Source organism: Pristiophorus japonicus, chromosome 12 (genome assembly GCF_044704955.1).
Source record: "Pristiophorus japonicus isolate sPriJap1 chromosome 12, sPriJap1.hap1, whole genome shotgun sequence".
Taxonomy (NCBI): Eukaryota; Metazoa; Chordata; class Chondrichthyes; family Pristiophoridae; genus Pristiophorus; species Pristiophorus japonicus.
In genome coordinates, this window is record NC_091988.1 from 128,924,319 (window position 1) to 128,946,592 (window position 22,274).

At 56.7% G+C, this 22,274-nt stretch overlaps 1 protein-coding gene across 1 annotated transcript in view; it reads left to right on the forward strand.

Annotated features, from left to right (window-relative positions):
- LOC139276865 (piezo-type mechanosensitive ion channel component 2) overlaps positions 1–22,274 on the forward strand; it is a 585,431-nt gene that overhangs the window by 509,514 nt on the left and 53,643 nt on the right. The window contains exons 37-39 of the mRNA XM_070894861.1: positions 1,257–1,464; positions 2,587–2,719; positions 6,943–7,090. Coding sequence (XP_070750962.1) covers positions 1,257–1,464; positions 2,587–2,719; positions 6,943–7,090 — 489 coding nt within the window. The remainder of the gene's footprint in view (positions 1–1,256; positions 1,465–2,586; positions 2,720–6,942; positions 7,091–22,274) is intronic.

A 22,274-nucleotide genomic window follows, 5' to 3' on the forward strand; every position in this document is an offset into this window, starting at 1 on the left:
CACATGGATTTTGTAACTTCCGGTAAATCCAAATAACCCAACCTTGCTGGAGCTGGAGCATGGGCCAGCTTGCAGGAAAGCTGGGCCCTTGTACAATCACTCTAATCATACAGTGGTCCCAACATTCAGCAGCAATGCTGTGGGCTTTCTGCCCTTTGGGTACAGGCAGGGACTTCAGTCGTTGGGTACGAAGCAATATCTGGGTGGAATGCCGAAAGTGCAGCTCATATACCGGTAACAGAATCTGACTGTGTCCCTTCCATTTAAATTAAGGGGACAATAAATCAGGTAGGTTTTATAACAGGCGTGTGATCTTCCTGCCCAATCTCGCTGCTGCTTTATGCCCAAGTGATGCCCAACCCCCAGACCATGAGGGCAAATTCCACATCACGGTATCTTCACCACTCGGCTTGTTTTTGTGCCATCCAAACAATCTTTTTAAAAATTGTGCAAAGCAGCATCTCAATTCAAGTTCGAATATTTGCTTATTGAACTATGATATTACCTTGCTGAGTCTTTTTGCTTCAGTGTATTATTTCTGACCAGGTAGTGTTAGCGAGTATTGGTTTGACAGCAGAATGTGCCAGGCAGTTGTGCCAGTTCTCTTGCTGAAAATGGACTCATCATTGAAACAGGAATTTGGGTTTACCGTGATTTGGGAGGGTAATTGTTAAACCTGTATCCATCGCAGAATAAAGTGCAAGTTGCAGTTGTATGGGAATTCCATCTGCTTATGGAAAGGAATCTACACAATGCAGCCAGAGGTGTAACATCCAGTTTGTGGGACGTGTTGTCAATCTGACGTCATCAACACTTGTTTTCTGGCCTTCATAGAATCACAGAACGTTAGAGTTGTCCAATTTGTCCCTCTCTCCCACTCCGTCCACAGAGCCCTGCAATTTACCATAGTCTTGCACTAAAATGTATCTGTGGTTTCCTGGAACGCTTTTCGGGAACGTGCATGTGTTTGGACACCCGGCTGAACTTTAGTTGTGCTGACCCCTGTGGTTAAATAGTCGCTTGACCCTCAATATCCAGGCTCGCACGTGGAAAATGGCCATTTGGACCAGGGCACCTCAGCAAGAGCCAAAGCCTTCTGGGAAGACAGTAAATGGGAAACAGACAGAGAAAACTTCTTAGTCAGTAGGAAAGTTTGGCTCATTCCTGGGAAGGCTCAATCTGAACAGGGATGGTCTTGCGCTCCATTTACCAATGTTTGATTAATGTTGCCTCAAATCTCCTTCGTCCTGTGACAGTGCAATGGCCTGTGGGATTCTCACGATTTGGTGAAGGAGCAGCATTTGGAGAAGGAACAGAAAGAAAGCAGGAGTCCGTCGCCAGGAGAGGCAAAGGAAGGTGATGTCTACACAGAGACCATGCACAACGTCAGCCTACAGGACACGGTAAGGTCTCCTGCGGGAAGAGACCTTTCCAGACGAGAGTCCGGACGGCTGGTCAGGGAAGGTGAGAGAGTGCATGGGATGAAAGGAGTGAGGAATCAAACTGGGAACATTCAGCAAATTCAACGTAATACTCGGCACTCACTGACCACTCATCCAGATCATCGAGCACTCGCTCACTCACTCTCTCCCCCACACTCCCTCACTTTCCCACACTCGCTCTCTCCCCCCACTCGCTCTCTCTCCCCCCCACTCGCTCTCTCTCCCCCCCACTCGCTCTCTCTCCCCCCCACTCGCTCTCTCTCCCCCACACTCGCTCTCTCCCCCCCCACACTCGCTCTCTCTCCCCCACACTCGCTCTCTCTCCCCCACACTCGCTCTCTCTCCCCCACACTCGCTCTCTCTCCCTCACACTCGCTCTCTCTCCCCCACACTCGCTCTCTCTCCCCCACACTCGTTCTCTCCCCCACACTCGTTCTCTCCCCCACACTCGTTCTCTCCCCCACACTCGTTCTCTCCCCCACACTCGTTCTCTCCCCCACACTCGTTCTCTCCCCCACACTCGCTCTCTCTCCCCCACACTCGCACTCTCTCCCACACTCGCACTCTCTCCGCCACACTCGCACTCTCACCCCCCCACACTCGCTCACTCACTCTCCCCCACACTCACACTTCCCTCCCCCCCATGCATACAGCCCTGTTCCCCCAGCATATGATGCCCACTCAGGCATACTTGTACTTTCTTGTATCAAGGTAGAGCATGGGACTCTACGGGACAACATTTCTCCGTCAACCAACACCATAAAAACAGATTAATTGGTCACTTTGCTTAATTGCTGATTGTGGGATTTTGCCATGTGACAATTTTTGGTTGTGTTTTCCTGCACTTCAAAAATAACTCATTAGCTATTAATCCATTAGGGTTGTCCTGGGACAATTGGGGCGATCAGGACTGAGAGTGATAGAATTTTGTTCAGTAAGGATATCGGGTATATGGAACAAAGTGGGTAAATGGAGTTGGTCAGTCCTGGTCTGATAGAATGGCGGAGCAGGGTCGGGGGTCTGAATGGTCTCCTCGTGTTCCGATGTGGAATGGGAGATTGTTAGTGAGCGAATTGTTGCGACTATTAACTCATACCTCCTGTGGAATGGAGTCTCACTGACTGACTGGTGCCTTTCTCTTCAGACAGAGTAAAAGCTCCAAAGAGATCCAAAAAGAAGAAAAGGGAATCGGCAAAGGCCAGCAAGACATTGAGAGAGAACCTCAAGCAGCAAATGAGGGACAAGTCGCGGGCTGCGAGGCGATACATCACCGTCCTGTAAGGAGGTCCCGCCGTGCTCCAATGTGCAGTGTAGCTGGAGATCAAGCAGTCCCACACATAGCTCCAGATATACTCTCACTCTCGGGATGGTGGGGGGGAGGGCTTTTGCTGCAAGGAAAATCCAACATCACCAAAAAGCTCATAATGAACATGGGGCTGGGTTATAATGAAGTGTTTCTATTTACTTGGTAAGTGGGATTCTCCCCTGCTCAAGGCAATGGGTTATTTAGGGTCCTGTGCCCACTGTTACTGGCACACCTGTTGTGTAAATTAATCACAATCTAAAATATAAATAGAACCCATGGATCTCTGCACAGCTACAGATTGTAAATAGAATTAACTAGGCGACTTCTCTTTGGGGCGGTAGCGTGATATTGGAGGGAACTTGACAATTGTGGCCAATTTGGTGATCGAGTAACAGGGTGACAGGGGAGTAACAGGGTGACGGGGGGAGTAACACGTGACGGGGGAGTAACACGGTGACGGGGGGAGTAACGTGGTGACGGGGGAGTGATAGCGGGGAGTAACACGGTGATGGGGGGAGTAACAGGGTGATGGGAGAGTCCGGGGGGGAGTAACACGTGACGGGGGGAGTAACACAGTGATGGGGGAGTTAGGGGGGGAGTAACACGTGACGGGGGGAGTAACACGGTGACGGGGGAGTAACGCGGTGATGGGGGGAGTAACGTGGTGACGGGGGAGTGACGGGGGAAGTAACACGGTGACGGGGGAGTAACACGGTGACGGGGGGAGTAACGTGGTGACAGGGGAGTGACGGGGGGAGTAACACGGTGATAGGGGAGTAACACGGTGACGGGGGGAGTAACAGGGTGATGGGGGAGTGACGGGGGGAGTAACACGGTGATGGGGGAGTAACACGGTGATGGGGAGAGTAACATGGTGACAGGGGAGTGACGGGGGGAGTAACACGGTGATGAGGGAGTAACACGGTGATGGGGGAGTAACACGGTGATGGGGAGTAACATGGTGATGGGGGAGTAACAGGGTGATGGGGGAGTAACAGGGTGATGGGGGAGTAACAGGGTGACAGGGGGAGTAACAGGGTGATGGGGGAGTGACGGGGAGTAACGTGGTGACGGGGGGAGTAACGTGGTGACGGGGGGAGTAATGTGGTGACGGGGGAGTAACATGGTGACGGGGGAGTGACGGGGGGAGTAACGTGGTGACGGGGGAGTAACATGGTGACGGGGGTAGTAACGTGGTGATGGGGGGAGTAACGTGGTGACGGGGGGAGTAACGTGGTGATTGGCGTGGGGGTAACAGGGCGATAGGGGGAGTAACATGGTAACGGGGGAGTGACGGGGGGAGTAACATGGTGACGGGGGGAGTAACATGGTGACGGGGGGAGTAACGTGGTGACAGGGGGAGTGATGGGGGGAGTAACACGGTGACGGGGGGAGTAACACGGTGACAGGGGAGTAACAGGGTGATGGGGGGAGTATCGTGGTGACAGGGGAGTAACACGGTGACAGGGGAGTAACAGGGTGACGGGGGAGTAACGCGGTGATGGCAGACAATATCATATGGGGCAATAACTACCTTTAAGGTTTAAGGATATCATTTAGCCAAATGCAGATGGAAAGTACAAAAATGTTAACATCTGCAACCTAATCGAGATGTAATTGTCGCAGTGAAGGTTTGTTGCATTGAGGTGACGGGGCTGGGATCTTACCCCTTTGGCCTTTTACCGTGAGGGTTTAAAAAGTGGAAGTTTCTGAGCTTGGAATCTATTGATTATTGATGTGCCTGTATTTAATTCAAATGATGCCCAAGCCTTTCGTTGCTCAATGGAAAGAATATTCATTAAAGTTGAGAATCCTGGGTGAATGACTAAGATTTCTAGGTGAGAAAAAGTAAACGATGAGATAAATAGGGGATTAGTCAATAAATATGAAGGGCCTGGGTTTTAAAAAGCGTGGTTTATAAGATGAGGAGAAGCGTGAGAGGTGAGGAGGTGTACAGTGTGAAGGACCAAGGGATGAGGAAGGGTAGATAAATGATAACTCTTGATTTTGCACTGTTCCTGGTTCATGAAGTGATTGTTGATTCACTGTAAATGCGCCTCAATGTCAGTGTCCTCGATCAGGCCAACATCCCCAGCATCGAAGCACTAACCAACTTGACCAACTCCGCATGCCAGACACAAGACTCCCAAAGCAAGCGCGCTGCTCGGATCTCCTACATGGCAGGTGATCCCCAGGTGAGCAGAGGAAACGTTACAAGGACACCCTCAAAGCCTCCCTGATAAAGTGCAACATCCCCACCGATACCTGGGAATCCCTGGCCAAAGATCGCCCTAAGTGGAGGAAGTGCATCCGGGAGGGCGCTGAGCACCTCGAGTCTCATCGCCGAGAGCATGCAGAAATCAAGCGCAGGCAGCGGAAGGAGCGTGCGGCAAACCTGTCCCACCCTCCCTTACCCTCAACGACTGTCTGTGACAGAGACTGTAATTTCCGTATTGGACTGTACAGTCACCTGAGAACTCACTTTTAAGAGTGGAAGCAAGTCTTCCTCGATTTCGAGGGACTGCTGATGATGATGGTAAATGTTTAAGAGGAGCTGGATGTGTTCCTGGGGGAGGCGGATATCACCGTGTACACTGTGGGATGTCCCAACTGGTCACTGGCTTCTCCTGGTGCTTATTTTAATCACCTTGGGAGATCAGAGGAATTTCCCAAATATTTCTTCAGATTTTCTTAAATCTGTTTTTTTTTTAAAGTGATTATTGACAACGCTGTGAGTTGGAGGCGGAACTTGTGGCTGGATCTTCAGCAAACGGAGTCAATTTAAAAAGCGTCTCTGTGAACGACAGCAAACAGGACTCACGCCCAAAACTACAGCACAGTCTCCCGATAAAAACAGGGTTATTTCTGCAGCAGAATTCAGTGAGTGGAGGATGGTTAAACAACACAAACTATGTGGGTAAGATCAACCTCAGTCACTTCAAGCGTGATCGATGGGGAAATTACCCAATCATCTCCACTCTGGCCAGGACTTGTAGTGTCACGATACACAGCCTTTTTGTTTTGCCTCTCTGAGGAGATTACATGGTCACTGGTGGGTCATCATCATAGGCGGTCCCTCGAACGAGGATGACTTGCTACCACAAGAGTTCACAGATGTTTCAATGAAGGACCCGATGTTCTGAATTCCAGTTGAGAGGGTGGAAGATGCCTGTGCGTGGGTTTTTTTAACGTGTGGTGACCGTTGCACATCATCTACCACACGGGCTTGGCAGAGTAATGCCTTTATCCAGTGGCAAGGATTGACCAAAATGACTGGAGACCTGCTCTGCTGCACGGACCTATGAGCACACATATCGCAGTGTGGGCTGGCCCATGCTGTCCCTGGCTCTTCTCATTCGCCGCACCTCCGCCACGATGTTCCAGGGCCCGGCGCTCCAGGTCTATTTATAGCCCCGACCTGCGGTGGTGTTCTCACACAGGTCGGGGCGGCCACGATGTGGTGAGTAGGGAGCATTGAGGGTCATAATACTTGGTCGCAGCATGACTGAGTGGGACAGGCCTGATGGACCGGCTGTCTTTATCGTGCTTGATCTATAACCCTGTGTGGGTTCAGGAAGGATCATGTGTGTGCCGGACAGTATATTTGCAGTAAAAACAGAAAATGCTGGAAATACTCAGCGGGTCAGGTAGTATCTGTGAAGAGAAAAATAGAGTTAACGTTTCAGTCGATGACCCTTCGTCAGAACTGGGAAAAGTTAAAGATGTAACAGTTTTTAAACAAGTATAGGGGCTGGGAAAGGGGGAGGGAAACGAAAGAACAAAATGGAAGGTCTTGATAGGGTGGAAGGCAGGAGAGATTTGAGAGACAAAAGGGATGATGGTGCGAGGTGAAAGGAGAGGGTCATGGGACAAGTTAAGAAACAAAAGATGAGTCTAGATAGGGTGTAAATGGAGATGGCAGAATCAGCAACAGCCGCCCTGGGAAAAAGAAAAAACACAGAAAAAGGGCAGAGGTTATGGTCTGAAGTTGTTGAACTTGATGTTGAGTCCAGAAGTCGGTAAAATGCCTAAATGAAAGCTTTAGGCAATTTAGAATACTTGCAGCTTCAGATGAGCAAAGGATCACTCAACTTAGTGGTATTCATAAAGTGGACATGCCTACAACCTCTGGCAAAGGATTGCAGTTTATGTGAAACATTCATTGCATTGTTTTGGTTCCTTGTGTCCCGACAGAGCTCTTCAGATCTACCTGCCTATTCGGCAATTCTTCTACAACATTATCCACCCTGAGTATAATGCAATGTGTGACGTCTACGCACTCATGTTCCTGATTGATGTCATTAACTTTATCGTCATCATATTTGGATATTGGGCTTTCGGGGTAAGTAAAAGGACTCTGCTCTTGCAGCGGGACTAATCAGCTCAAATCTGTACTTGTTTGTTGATGTATGGTAAACTGCAGTCACAGAGGGGGCAGCACTGGTGTCTTTGGGAAAATTTGAGCTGTGTACCCGGGTGGCTGGAGTTATATGGGCTACTGCCCAAGGTGACCTCGAATTCATGCAATTTCAGTTTCTTCACCGAGCAAATCACCGCTCTTTTGGATTCACGTTGAAGATAATGGTTCAGCGAGTGACTGCCATCTGTAATAGAAACTTATAAAGGAACATTTCTAAATTAAGTTTTTTTAAACAAAGCAAAGTATTTACCCTGGCCAGCAACAGTTGGTATTCATTTCGACTTTCTCAGTGAAGACATGGGAGATCTCCTTCACAGGTAACGATGAGAGATTGTGTAGAATGGGCCAATACTCTCTCGAGTTTAAAAGAATGAGAGGTGATCTCATTGAAACATGCAAGATTCTGAAGGGGATTGACAGAGGAGATGCTGAGAGGTTGTTTCCCCAGGCTGGGGAGTCTAGAACCAGGTGGCACAGTCTCAGGATAAGACGGAGATGAGGAGGAATTTCTTCACTCAGAGGGTTGTGAATCTTTGGAATTCTCTGCCCCAGAGGGCTGTGGATGCTGAGTCTTTGAGTATGTTCAAGGCTGAGGTAGATAGATTTTTGGAGTCTGGGAAAATCAAGGGATATGGAGATCGGGTGGGAAAGTACAGTTGAGGTCGACGATCAGCCATGTTCGAGGGACCATAGGGCTTACTCCTGCTCCTAATCCTTATGTTCTTATTGTTATGTATGTATGTAAACTTCACCAATATGTAAGACTTGCCCCCAGGGGTCACACCTGTGGGAGACCTAAGGGTCACCTGTGGACCCTGGGCAAGCAGGTATGAAAGGTAATTATCATGCTGCTTCCTCACTCTGGAGTTACATTAAAGAGACGAGTTATTCAGAACATAACAATTGGTGACAAGTAACGGATCATGAACTTTCACGCGGTAACGGCTGCCGTTGGTATCCTTGAGAGATTTGTTGAGGGCTATGATTGGAAAGCCCTCATTGAGTGTCTCAACCAGTACTTCGTGGCTAATGAACTGGACAAAGCTGAGACAGCGGTCAAGCGCAGGGCTATTCTTGTCACTTCTTTGAGGATATAACGAGCATGGTGGATAGAGGTGTACCGATGGATGTGGTGTATTTAGATTTCCAAAAGGCATTCGATAAGGTGCCACACAAAAGGTTACTGCAGAAGATAGAGGTACGTGGAGTCAGAGGAAATGTATTAGCATGGATAGAGAATTGGCTGCCGAACAGAAAGCAGAGAGTCCGGATAAATGGGTCCTTTTCGGGTTGGAAATCGGTGGTTAGTGGTGTGCCACAGGGATCGGTGCTAGGACCACAACTGTTTACAATACACATAGATGGCCTGGAAGAGGTGACAGAGTTTAGTGTAACAAAATTTGCAGATGACACAAAGATTAGTGGGAAAGCGGGTTGTGTAGAGGACACAGAGAGGCTGCAAAGAGATTTAGATAGGTTAAGAGAATGGGCTAAGGTTTGGCAGATGGAATACAATGTCGGAAAATGTGAAGTCATCCACCTTGGGAAAAAAAACAGTAAATGGGAATATTATTTGAATGGGGAGAAATTACAACATGCTGGGGGTCCTTGTGCATGAAACTCTTTTTGGAGTTTATCTGCAAAACAAAACACATTAAACCATGCCACCCGACCTGGGTGACACACCAGACATTTACAAGGCCCTTTTTTTCCTTTTTTTGGTTTTTTTTTTGGTTTTTTTTTTCTTTCTTTTTTTTTGGGCACTAAAATCACAATTTTTCCCCAGTGCCCCCTATAAAAGGGAAGGGGACACTAAAAACACCGGCAATTAAAACAAATTAAACTTTAAAACGTAAAATCAAATTCAAATTTGGTTGCCGGGCGTGATGATGCACTCCAGTCCCTCCGGTGCCCACCTCTCGCGGAAGGCCGCGAACGTACCGGTGGACACCGCGTGCTCCATCTCCAAGGACACCCTGGACCGGATGTAAGAGCGGAAGAGAGGCAGGCAGTCAGGTTGAACGACCCCCTCGACCGCCCGCTGCCTGGACCGGCTGATGGCACCCTTGGCCGTGCCCAGGAGCAGTCCTACGAGGAGGCCTTCGGACCTACCCGCTCCCCTCCGCACAGGGTGCCCAAAGATCAGGAGAGTGGGACTGAAGTGCAGCCAGAATTTCAGGAGCAGCCCCTTCAAATAATGGAACAGGGGCTGCAACCTTGTGCACTCAATAAAAACATGGAACACGGACTCCTCCAGACCGCAGAAATTGCAGGCGGCCTGGGAGTCCGTGAACCGGCTTAAAAATTTGTTGCACGGCACTGCTCCGTGCACCACCCTCCAGGCCAAGTCCCCGACGAATAGTGGGAGGACCCCTGCGTAGAGTGCCCTCCATCGGGGACCCCCGCCTCCTCCGGACGGCAAGATGGTACGCCATGGCGTGTCCGGACGGCAGGCGAGGATGGCAAAGTTGAGAGTGTGCAGGAGCAGCCCGTACAAGAAACCCCTCCGCGCGGAACTGAAAGGCACGAAGGGGATTTCCCCGAGGCGACTCAAGTTGTGAGGCGTCGGCCCCCGAGGGAGGTTCCGGGGTTTGGCGCCGATGAGGAATTCCGTCCGGACGGGGGTCAGTTCGGAAGGTCTCTCCCCACGTGCTTGAGCCTCCTCGATGCATCTAACGGAGTCAGGGCCCAGAACTGTTTTTAGCGACTCGATGGCATCGGCCGCGTGGCGGACGTTGGCAGAATTTAGGCGCCGCGCCAGCATGTCTGGCGCCATCCAGCCCGCTCCTCCGCCATCGAGCAGGTCCCTGACCCTGGTCACCTCACCAGCCACAGCCCTCTCTTCCGACCGCCACATAAAACCTCGGTCGTGGAGGTACGGATTCCCGAGCAGCGGCTCCTGCAGGACGGCCGCCACTCCAGCCGGCGGAGAGCTGCGCTTGGTGGAGACTTTGTTCCAGACCCTGATGAGTTCCATGTAAAAGACAGGCAGCTCCCGGAGGGCGGTCCTAGCACCCCCCAAGTTCACAAACAGGAGCTGCGTGTCATAATTGAGGTCGCGCTGCTGGCGGAAGAAATACCTCGCCAGAGCACACCACCTAGGAGGGGGCTCGACGTAAAGGTATCTCTGCAGGGTCTGAAGACGGAAAGTCGCGAGCCGGGCGCTGACGCACACTAATGACTGACCGCCCTCCTCAAGCGGGAGACTCAAGACCGCAGCAGAGACCCAGTGCTTCCTGCTGTTCCAGAAGAAGTCCACCAGCTTCTTCTGTATCTTGGCGACAAACGCAGGGGGAGGGGTCAAAGTGACCAGCCGGTACCACAACATTGCGGCCACCAGCTGGTTTATGACTAGCGCTCGACCCCTGTAGGACAGCACTCGGAGCAGTCCTGTCCAACGCCCTAGGCGAGCAGCGACCTTGGCCTCCAGCTCCTGCCAGTTCGCCGGCCAGGCTCCCTCGTCGGGGCTAAGGTAGACTCCCAGATAGAGGAGATGGGTCGTGCTCCAGGCAAAAGGCCTGAGCTCCTCCGGCAGGGAGTCCACCCGCCACTGACCCACCAGGAGTCCGGAACACTTCTCCCAGTTGATCCTGGCGGAGGACGCGGCCGAGTAAATCTCCTGGCACTCACGCATCCTCCGCAGGTCAGCGGGATCCTCTACCGCAAGGAGCACGTCATCGGCGTAAGCCGAGAGGACGACCTCCACGCCCGGCCCTTGCAGAGCCAGTCCTGTCAACCTCGTCCGCAAGAGGCGCAGGAAAGGCTCCACGCAAACGGCGTATAACTGGCCGGACATGGGGCATCCCTGGCGTACCCCTCTCCTAAAGCGAAGGGGCGCCGTCAAGGACCCGTTAACCTTAATCAGACACTCCGCGGCGGCGTACAAAAGTCGGATCCGGGCGACGAAATGCGTCCCGAACCCGAAAGCGTGCAGAGTTCCGAGCAGATAGTCGTGATCCACCCTGTCGAACGCCTTCTCTTGGTCGAGGGATAGGAAGGCGACCGACAGACCAGCCTCCTGGGAACAATGGATGAGGTCCCGGACCAGATGGATGTTATCGTGGATTGTCCGGCCCGGGACCATGTAGGACTGGTCGGGGTGGATCATGTGGTCCAGCACGGCACCAAGGCGAGCAGACATCGCCCTGGCGAAAATTTTGTAGTCCGTGCTGAGGAGGGAGACCGGGCGCCAGTTCTTAAGGAGGCGGAGATCGCCCTTCTTAGGCAGCAGGACGATGACTGCCCTGCACCAAGAGAGAGGCATCTCCCCGGTCGCCAGACTTTCCCCCAGGACCCGCGCGTAGTCGCCCCCCAGGACGTCCCAGAACGCCCTGTGGAACTCCACGGTCAGCCCGTCCAGCCCCGGGGATTTTCCCCTCGAGAGCCGGTCGAGGGCACTGGTCAGCTCCGCCAGGCTTAGCGGAGCTTCCAGATTTTCGGCGCCCTCAGGGCTGACCTTCGGCAGGTCCTCCCACAAAACTCTACGCGCTTCCTCGCTGGACGGATCCGGAGAGAACAGGGCCCCATAATATTCACGGGCCCTGTTGTTGACGCCCTCCGGATCCGAGACGAGAGAGCCGTCGTCGGCCAGCAGCGTCAAGAGCTGCTTACGGACACTCTGCCTTTTTTCCAGCGAGTGGAAGAAGGGGGAGCCGCGGTCCAGATCCCGCAGAAACTGGATCCGCGACCTCACGAACGCGCCTCGGGACCCGACGAGCTGCAGGTCCTTCAGCGCGGCCTTCTTCGCTTCGTACACCGTCCGCAGGGCCGGGTCCTGGACGACTTGACCGAGACGGGCTTCCAGGTCGAGCACCTCTTTTTCTAGGCGCCTGACTCTGGCCACCCGCCTCTTGGTCGACCCCCTCGCGTACTCTTGACAGAAGACGCGGACGTGAGCCTTGCCCACGTCCCACCATAGCCTCAAGGAGGGGAAGCCCCCCTGCTTCCTTCTCCAGTCGGACCAGAATCGACGGAACGAATCCTGGAACCACACGTCCTCCAGCAGCCGGTTGTTAAAGTGCCAGTACGCGGACCCTGTCCTCGCGCGGAGTGAAGCGAGCTCCACCCACACCAGGTGGTGGTCCGAACACGGCACCGGCCGCATGGAGGCCGCCGGGACGCAGGAAATGTACGCCCGAGACACGTAAAGGCGGTCGACTCTGGACCATCCTACTCCAGGCCTCACCCAAGTAAAGGCGCTGGAGTCGGGGTGCAGATTTCGCCAGACGTCCACCAAGTCGAAGGACCCGACCAGGTCCCTCAACTTCTCCATCGCCGTGATGCACTGCAGGGCACCGGAGCGGTCCCTCGCCTCGAGGGTACAGTTAAAATCCCCCCCGAGGACAATGCAGTCGCCGACGTCGACGGAGCCAAGAAGAGCGGACACCTCTTCAAAGAAGCGCGTTTGCTGCTGGCCGGGCTGAGGGGCGTACACATTCACGAGATGGAGCGGCACGTCCCCCAGGCGAACCGTGACGTGCAGCAAGCGGCCTGGCATGGGCTCCTCGACCCCCAAGATCTCCGGCTGAAAATGCGGGCCCAGCAAGATGACCACCCCACTAGAAATGGCGGTGAGGTGGCTCATGCGGACCTCTCCTTGCCATTCCAGGAGCCATGTGGCTTCGTCTCCCGGAACGGTGTGGGTTTCTTGCAGGAAGCACACCACATATTTCCCCTCCCGCAGGAGCGAAAAATTGTCAAATCTACGGCGTGCCCCTCTGCCGCCGTTGATGTTGAGGCTGGCTATGGTTATCTTCATGACTAGAGCATAGTGCAACCTCTACCTAACCTATTGTGGGGGGGGAGTGGAGTCGTTTGTTGACCTCCCCTCCCTCAGCAGCCCAGCGAGGAACTTTTTGAGCCGGCGCAGCTCAAGGCCTTGAGCCTTTGATAAGGGCCCGCCCGCGGCCATGGTTTTAGTGGCGGCGCGGACGGACGCGACGAGCAGCCCCGGCTCGGACCATCTTTCCAGGGCCAGACGGGCTTGGTCGCGGCGACCCCGGCACTGGACCAAAAAGTCCCGGAGTTCCTCTGCGGGAATGAGGAGGGTCTCAGTGGCGGCCGCGAGCAGATCCACCGCCTCACTGGCGATGGACTCGAGATCTTCACCCGCGTCCTCCACCGAGTCCCCGTCCCCCTCCGGGAGGTCGCCGCTAGCAGCCAGCCCGTCGACCGCACGAGGTACGGCAAACGGCCCGGTCGCTCCATCTGGTCCTGGCTCTGCCCCGATCCCACCCCCAGGATCGTCGGCAGAGGAGTCCCCACTGGGCTCTTTTAAAATTGGTGCTGGGTCGGGAAGCGACAGCGGAAGGGATTCCTCCTCCGCCCCAGGAGCCGGGAACATGGAGAGACCTGGTTTAGGAAGTTCTCCAGGTCCACCAAGACCCCCAGCTCCAAAATAGGGGGTGAGGGTTGTTGTTCTTCCCCCTCCCCGCCGCCACCCCCCGGCCCAGCGTGTGGATGTTTATTAAAATTTTCAGTTTCTGCCGAGTCGAGCAAATCCCGGGGGAAGTTGGGTATTGGCTGGGCGGGCTCAGGTTCGGCCTTTTCGGCCCCGCTCGCCTCAGTCCCCGGGACGCTCGACCCGGCGGCTATGCATTCTTCCGCTGGCCCCACGCCCCCCACGACAGGCAGATCTTCCACTCCATCCCCAGGAGGCAGCGGCTGGGCAGCCTCGACTGCCTCACCCTCCACGGGGACAGACTCCTCGCGCCTGCGGCGCAATTTGGGAGCGCTGGTGGGGGACGCGGGACACGCGGCGGGCACCGACTCCTCCGCGGAGGGATGTTGTTCCCCCTCCGCCTCATTGGGGCGGTGCCTCTTTTTGTTCCTGGGGGCGCGCGAAGGCAGGGAGACCTCCATGTCTGCCGAGGCCTCCCGCTCCGCCCCCCCCCCTTTTTCTTATCTTGCCCGCGCCCGGGCCCCTCTGCGGTATTGGTCAAGGGCTCAGGCACGGGCTCAGGGCACCCCGCGCTCGCCGGTGACGGGGTTGGGCTGAGCGCGGTGGTCAAATTTTCTGGCGCACTGAGGGGATCCGCCTCTGGGTGTTTTGCCTTCTTCCGCGCCTTCTTACCGGTCGGACGCTCTCCCTCCCCCCCGCCAGAGGCCGTGAAAAAAAAGGCCCCCGACGATGCCCGCGCACCCATGGCTCCCGGCACGCGGACACAACTAGGGGGAGGGGTGGCGGCGGCGCCAGCCTTGGCCGCCTTCGGTGGTTTGGCGGCCTTGGAGGCGGGGCAGTTCTTGCGAACGTGCCCCACCTCCCTACAGGCATGGCACCGCACGCCGTCCGACGTCCAGAAGACGCAGTAGGCAGTCCCCTCGTGCACCACATTAAAGTAACCCTCCGTCGTCTCGTCCATCGCCAGCCGGGCGCAGGCTGTTCTCCCGGAGGCCAAGCGGTATGGGGTTGATCCCCGACCTTACCTCCCCCAGTTGGTGTAGGTGAGGGAGGAGGAGCTCAGCGGGAACAAAGGGCGGGACGTTCGATACGATGAACCTCTGCGCGGTGGCCTCGAGAGGATCCACCGGCAGGAACGTCCCGCCCACCGTGAGCCCCTTTTCGAGGGCCAGGGACACCGCCCGCTCCGACCCCAGGAAGAACACGGCCTTCCCAGACATCTTGGAGGCTGCGACAATGGCCGAGGGGCCGACTACCCCAGCCATCGCCCGCACGCACTCCTCAATGCTCATTGTGGGGTGAGTGTAGCTCTTGACCCCGTGTTTTTTTGTAATTAGTCTGAATGGTGGCAGGGCAGCGGGTGGCGCAGGAGGTGCCGTGGAAGCGGTTGCCACCTGCGCATATGTCTTCGCTGGCCCTGCCACCGGCGTGGATGGGGTCGCCATCACGGGGTCCCTTTAAGGGCTACACCCACCCCAAAGTCACAGGCCTTAATGGTCTTAATTGGCCTCGTTTGATTTGACTGAGCAGAGGAGCCCTTAACGAGGCACCTCTCCCCTAGTTGGCAATTGGGGAGGGGCCTTGCTCCCTCTGCTCAGTTGTCACAATTGTTTTATCTTTATTTTTTTAAATTAGGAGGAAGGGGTCTCTGAGAGAGAGGGGAGAATAACAGAGAAAGAGAGAGGGGGGTGGGAAGGGGGGGGGGAACTGCGAGGGCAGGTCTCCCCTCGCAGCTGTGGGTGGGTGCAATCCCCAGATGGCAAAAACACAAACATAGTCTTTGGGATGGTCTTCAGGTGAGGGGAGAAGATGTCTTCACCTGGGGCAGCTAGAGCCAACCAGGCACACACTCCCAACGATGTTTAATTAGGTGATGAAATTCTTGAGCCTGGTAGCTCCAGCTATCCCAGGCTAGACAATTGGGGGGGGGGGGGTGGTTCAATTGTGTGTGGGGCCTAGTTGTAAGCAAGGCCCCCACACACACTTCCACACACACACACCCCCCGCAATGTTCCGGCCCTCAGTGGTCTTCTTTCCTCCCCCCACCGATATAACAAAGTCTATTTGGGCACTGCACCAATACACCCACCTGTTGAATGGTAGAGTCTCCCTCCTTCCACACTGGATGTTTGTTGGTCTTTCCCCCTCTCTCCAACTCTTTGTAGAAATGGTAAGATGTTAAAAGTTTTATTTTTTCCTCCTCTCCCTCTGGGTGAAAGTTGGTGGTGAAGCCCCTTCCTTCCTTCTTTTCCTGGGCTGGTCTCAGGGCCTTCCAGGCAGGAGCTCAAGTTGATAGCTGCTCCTCTCACTGCTCACAGCTCCAACTGAGCAGGACACGCCTCCACTGCTCCACAATTGGTCCTTGTGCATGAAACTCTTTTTGGAGTTCACCTGCAAAAACATAAAACATTAAACCGTGCCACCCGACCTGGGTGACACACCAGACATTTACAAGGCCCTTTTTTCCTTTTTTTGTTTTTTTTTTGTGTTTTTCATTTTTTTGGGGGGGTTTTTTTTTTTGGGCGCTAAGATCATATTTTTCCAGTGCCCCCTATAAAAGGGAAGGGGACACTAAAAGCACCGGCAATTAAAACAAATTAAACTTTAAAACGTAAAATCAAATTCAAATTTGGTTGCCGGGCGTGATGATGCACTCCAGTCCCTCCGGTGCCCACCTCTCGCGGAAGGCCGCGAGCGTACCGGTGGACACCGCGTGCTCCATCTCCAAGGACACCCTGGACCGGATGTAAGAGCGGAAGAGAGGCAGGCAGTCAGGTTGAACGACCCCCTCGACCGCCCGCTGCCTGGACCGGCTGATGGCACCCTTGGCCGTGCCCAGGAGCAGTCCTACGAGGAGGCCTTCGGACCTACCCGCTCCCCTCCACACAGGGTGCCCAAAGATCAGGAGAGTGGGACTGAAGTGCAGCCAGAATTTCAGGAGCAGCCCCTTCAAATAATAAAACAGGGGCTGCAACCTTGTGCATTCCATAGAAACATTGAACACGGACTCTTCCAGACCGCAGAAATTGCAGGCGGCCTGGGAGTCCGTGAACCGGCTTAAAAATTTGTTGCACGGCACTGCTCCGTGCACCACCCTCCAGGCCAAGTCCCCGACGAATAGTGGGAGGACCCCTGCGTAGAGTGCCCTCCATCGGGGACCCCCGCCTCCTCCGGACGGCAAGATGGTACGCCATGGCGTGTCCGGATGGCCGGCGAGGATGGCAAAGTTGAGGGTGTGCAGGAGCAGCCCGTACAGGAAACCCCTCCGCGCGGAACTGAAAGGCACGGAGGGGATTTCCCCGAGGCGGCTCAAGTTGTGAGGCGCCGGCCCCCGAGGGAGGTTCCGGGGTTTGGCGCTGATGAGGAATTCCGTCCGGACGGGGGTCAGTTCAGACGGGATCTCCCCACGTGCTTGAGCCTCCTCGATGCACCTAACGGAGTCAGGGCCCAGAGCTGTTTTTAGCGACTCGATGGCATTGGCCGCGTGGCGGACGTTGGCAGAATTTAGGTGCCGCGCCAGCGTGTCTGGCGCCATCCAGCACGCTCCTCCGCCATCGAGCAGGTCCCTGACCCTGGTCACCTCACCAGCCACAGCCCTCTCTTCCGACCGCCACATAAAACCTCGGCCGTGGAGGTACGGATTCCCGAGCAGCGGTTCCTGCAGGACGGCCGCCACTCCAGCCGGCGGAGAGCTGCGCTTGGTGGAGACTTTGTTCCAGACCCTGATGAGTTCCCTGTAAAAGACAGGCAGCTCCCGGAGGGCGGTCCTGGCACCCCCCAAGTTCACAAACAGGAGCTGCGTGTCATAATTGAGGTCGCGCTGCTGGCGGAAGAAATACCTCGCCAGAGCACACCACCTAGGAGGGGGCTCGACGTAAAGGTATCTCTGCAGGGTCTGAAGACGGAAAGTCGCGAGCTGGGTGCTGACGCACACCAACGACTGACCGCCCTCCTCAAGCGGGAGACTCAAGACCGCGGCAGAGACCCAGTGCTTCCTGTTGTTCCAGAAGAAGTCCACCAGCTTCTTCTGTATCTTGGCGACAAACGCAGGGGGAGGGGTCAAAGTGACCAGCCGGTACCACAGCATTGCGGCCACCAGCTGGTTTATGACTAGCGCTCGACCCTTGTAGGACAGCACTCGGAGCAGTCCTGTCCAGCGCCCTAGGCGAGCGGCGACCTTGGCCTCCAGCTCCTGCCAGTTCGCCGGCCAGGCTCCCTCGTCGGGGCTAAGGTAGACTCCCAGATAGAGGAGATGGGTCGTGCTTCAGGCAAAAGGCCTGAGCTCCTCCGGCAGGGAGTCCACCCGCCACTGACCCACCAGGAGTCCGGAACATTTCTCCCAGTTGATCCTGGCGGAGGACGCGGCCGAGTAAATCTCCTGGCACTCACGCATCCTCCGCAGGTCAGCGGGATCCTCTACCGCGAGGAGCACGTCATCGGCGTAAGCCGAGAGGACGACCTCCACGCCCGGCCCTTGCAGAGCCAGTCCCGTCAACCTCGTCCGCAAGAGGCGCAGGAAAGGCTCCACGCAAACGGCGTATAACTGGCCGGACATGGGGCATCCCTGGCGCACCCCTCTCCTAAAGCGAAGGGGCGCCGTCAAGGACCCGTTAACCTTAATCAGACACTCCGCGGCGGCGTACAAAAGTCGGATCCGGGCGACGAAATGCGTCCCAAACCCGAAAGCGCGCAGAGTTCCGAGCAGATAGTCGTGATCCACCCTGTCGAACACCTTCTCTTGGTCGAGGGATAGGAAGGCGACCGACAGACCAGCCGCCTGGGAACAATGGATGAGGTCCCGGACCAGATGGATGTTATCGTGGATTGTCCGCCCGGGACCGTGTAGGACTGGTCGGGGTGGATCATGTGGTCCAGCACGGCACCAAGGCGAGCAGACATCGCCCTGGCGAAGATTTTGTAGTCCGTGCTGAGGAGGGAGACCGGGCGCCAGTTCTTAAGGAGGCGGAGATCGCCCTTCTTAGGCAGCAGGACGATGACTGCCCTGCGCCAAGAGAGGGGCCTCTCCCCGGTCGCCAGACTTTCCCCCAGGACCCGCGCGTAGTCGCTCCCCAGGACGTCCCAGAACGCCCTGTGGAACTCCACGGTCAGCCCGTCCAGCCCCGGGGATTTTCCCCTCGAGAGCCGGGCGAGGGCACCGGTCAGCTCCGCCAGGCTTAGCGGAGCTTCCAGATTTTCGGCGCCCTCCGGGCTGACCTTCGGCAGGTCCTCCCACAAAACTCTACGCGCTTCCTCGCTGGACGGATCCGGAGAGAACAGAGCCCCGTAATATTCACGGGCCCTATTGTTGACGCCCTCCGGATCCGAGACGAGAGAGCCGTCGTCGGCCAGCAGCGTCAAGAGCTGCTTACGGACACTCTGCCTTTTTTCCAGCGAGTAGAAGAAGGGGGAGCCGCGGTCCAGATCCCGCAGGAACCGGATCCGCGACCTCACGAACGCGCCTCGGGACCCGACGAGCTGCAGGTCCTTCAGCGCGGCCTTCTTCGCTTCGTACACCGTCCGCAGGGCCGGGTCCTGGACGACTTGACCGAGACGGGCTTCCAGGTCGAGCACCTCTTTTTCTAGGCGCCCGACTCTGGCCGCCCGCCTCTTGGTCGACCCCCTCGCGTACTCTTGACAGAAGACGCGGACGTGAGCCTTGCCCACGTCCCACCATAGCCTCAAGGAGGGGAAGCCCCCCTGCTTCCTTCTCCAGTCGGACCAGAATCGACGGAACGAGTCCTGGAACCGCACGTCCTCCAGCAGCCAGTTGTTAAAGTGCCAGTACGCGGACCCCGTCCTCGCGCGGAGCGAAGCGAGCTCCGCCCACACAAGGTGGTGTCCGAACACGGCACCGGCCGCATGGAGGCCGCCGGGACGCAGGAAACGTACGCCCGAGACACGTAAAGGCGGTCGACTCTAGACCATCCTACTCCAGGCCTCACTCAAGTAAAGGCGCTGGAGTCGGGGTGGAGATTTCGCCAGACGTCCACCAAGTCGAAGGACCCAACCAGGTCCCTCAACTTCTCCATCGCCGTCATGCACTGCGGGGCACCGGAGCGGTCCCTCGCCTCAAGGGTGCAGTTAAAATCCCCCCGAGGACAATGCAGTCGCCGACGTCGACGGAGCCAAGAAGAGCGGACACCTCTTCAAAGAAGCGCGTTTGCTGCGGGCCGGGCTGAGGGGCGTACACGTTCACGAGATGGAGCGGCACGTCCCCCAGGCGAACCGTTACGTGCAGCAAGCGGCCTGGCACGGGCTCCTCGACCCCCAAGATCTCCGGCTGAAAATGCGGGCCCAGCAAGATGGCCACCCCACTAGAAATGGCGGTGAGGTGGCTCATGCGGACCTCTCCTTGCCATTCCAGGAGCCACGTGGCTTCGTCTTCCGGAACGGTGTGGGTTTCTTGCAGGAAGCACATCGCATATTTCCCCTCCCGCAGAAGCGAAAAATTGTCAAATCTACGGCGTGCCCCTCTGCCGCCGTTGATGTTGAGGCTGGCTATGGTTATCTTCATGGCAAAAGCATAGTGCAACCTCTACCTTAACCTATTGTGGGGGAGGGAGCGGAGTCTTTTGTTGAACTCCGCTCCCTCCGCAGCCCAGCGAGGAGTCCCTCGAGCTCGCGCAGCTCAAGGTGTTGCGCCTTTGTCAAGGGCCCGCCCGCGGCCAAGGTTTTAACGGCGGCGCGGACGGACCCCTTGATCAGCTCTGGCTCGGACCATTTTTCCAGGGCCAGTCGGGCTTGGTTGCAGTGACCCCGGCTCTGGGCCAAAAAGTCCCGGAGTTCCTTTGCAGGAATGAGGATGGTCTCGGCGGCGGCCGCGAGCAGATCCACCGCCTCGCTGGCGGTGGTCTCTAGGTCTTCACCCGCGTCCCCCACCGAGTCCCCGTCCTCCTCCGGGAGGTGGCCGCCAGCAGCCGGCCCATCGACCGCACAAGGTACGGCAAATGAACCGGCCGCTCCAACCGGCCCTGGCTCTGCCCCGATCCCACCCCCAGGATCGTCGGCAGAAGAGTCCCCACTGGGCTCTTTTAAAAATGGTGCTGGATCGGGAAATGACAGCGGAAGGGGTTCCCCCTCCGCCCCAGGAACCGAGGAACAAGGAGAGACCCGGCCATAGGAAATCCCCAGGCTCTCCAAGTGCTCCAGCTCCACAGCAAGAGGCGAGGGTGGGTGTTCCTCCCCCTCCCCGCTGCCACCCCCCGGCCCAGCATCTACAGTGTCATTATAAACATTTGTTTCGGTTTCTGCCGGGTCGAGCGACTCCCGGGAGAAGTTGGGTATTGGCTGGGCGGGCTCAGGTTCGGCCTTTTCGGCCCCGCCCGCCTCAGTCCCCGGGACGCCCGGCCCGGCGGCAATGCATTCCTCCGCGGTCCCCACGCCCCCCACGACAGGCAGATCTTCCACGCCATCCCCGGGAGGCAGAGGCTGGGCAGCCTCGACTGCCTCACCCTCCCCGGGGACAGGCTCCTCTCGCCTACAGCGCAGCTTGGGGGCGCTGGTGGGGGACGCGGGACACGCGGCGGGCACCGACTCCTCCGCGGAGGGATGTTGTTCCCCCTCCGCCTCAACGGAGCGGCGCCTCCTTTTGTTGCTGGAGGTGCGCTGAGGCAGGGAGACCTCCATGTCTGCCGAGGCCTCCCGCTCCGCCCCCCCCTTTTTCTTTTCTTGCCCGCGCCCAGGCCCCTCTGCGGTGTTGTTCAAGGGCTCGGGCACGGGCTCAGGGCACCCCGCGCTCGCCGGTGGCTGGGTTGGGCCGAGCGCGGTTGTCAATCTTTCTGGCGCACTGAGGGGACCCGCCTCTAGATGTTTCTCCTTGTTCCGTGCCTTCTTTCTGCTCGGACGCTCTCCCTCCCCACCGCCGGAGGCCCCGAAAACAAAGGGCCCCGATGATGCCCGCGCACCTACGGCTCCCGGCACGCGGACGCAACTAGGGGGAGGGGTGGCGGCGGCGCCAGCCTTGGCCGCCTTCGGTGGTTTGGCGGCCTTGGAGGCGGGGCAGTTCTTGCGAACGTGCCCCACCTCCCTACAGGCATGGCACCGCACGCCGTCCGACGTCCAAAAGACGCAGTAGGCAGTCCCCTCGTGCACCACATTAAAGTTCCCCTCGGTCGTCTCCTCCCGCGCCAGCCGGACAAAGAGCTGTGGCGCAGGCTGTTCTCCCTGAGGCCGAGCGGTATGGGGTTGATCCCCGACCTTACCTCCCCCAGTTGGTGTAGGTGAGGGAGGAGGAGCTCAGCGGGAACAAAGGGCGGGACGTTTGAAACGATGACCCTCTGCGCGGTGGCCTCGAGAGGGTCCACCGGCAGGAACGTCCCGCCCACCGTGAGCCCCTTTTCGAGGGCCAGGGACACCGCCCGCTCCGACCCCAGGAAGAAAACAGCCTTCCCAGACATCTTGGAGGCCGCGACAATGGCCGAGGGGCCGACTACCCCAGCCATCGCCCGCACGCACTCCTCAATGCTCATTGTGGGGTGAGTGTAGCTCTTGACCCCGTGTTTTCTGGTAATTAATCTGAAAGGTGGCAGGGCAGCGGGTGGCGCAGGAGGTGCCGTGGAAGCGGTTGCCACCTGCGCATACGTCTTCGCTGGCCCTGCCACCGGCGTGGATGGGGTCGCCATCACGGGGTCCCTTTAAGGGCTACACCCACCCCAAAGTCACAGGCCTTAATGGTCTTGATTGGCCTCGTTTGATTTGACTGAGCAG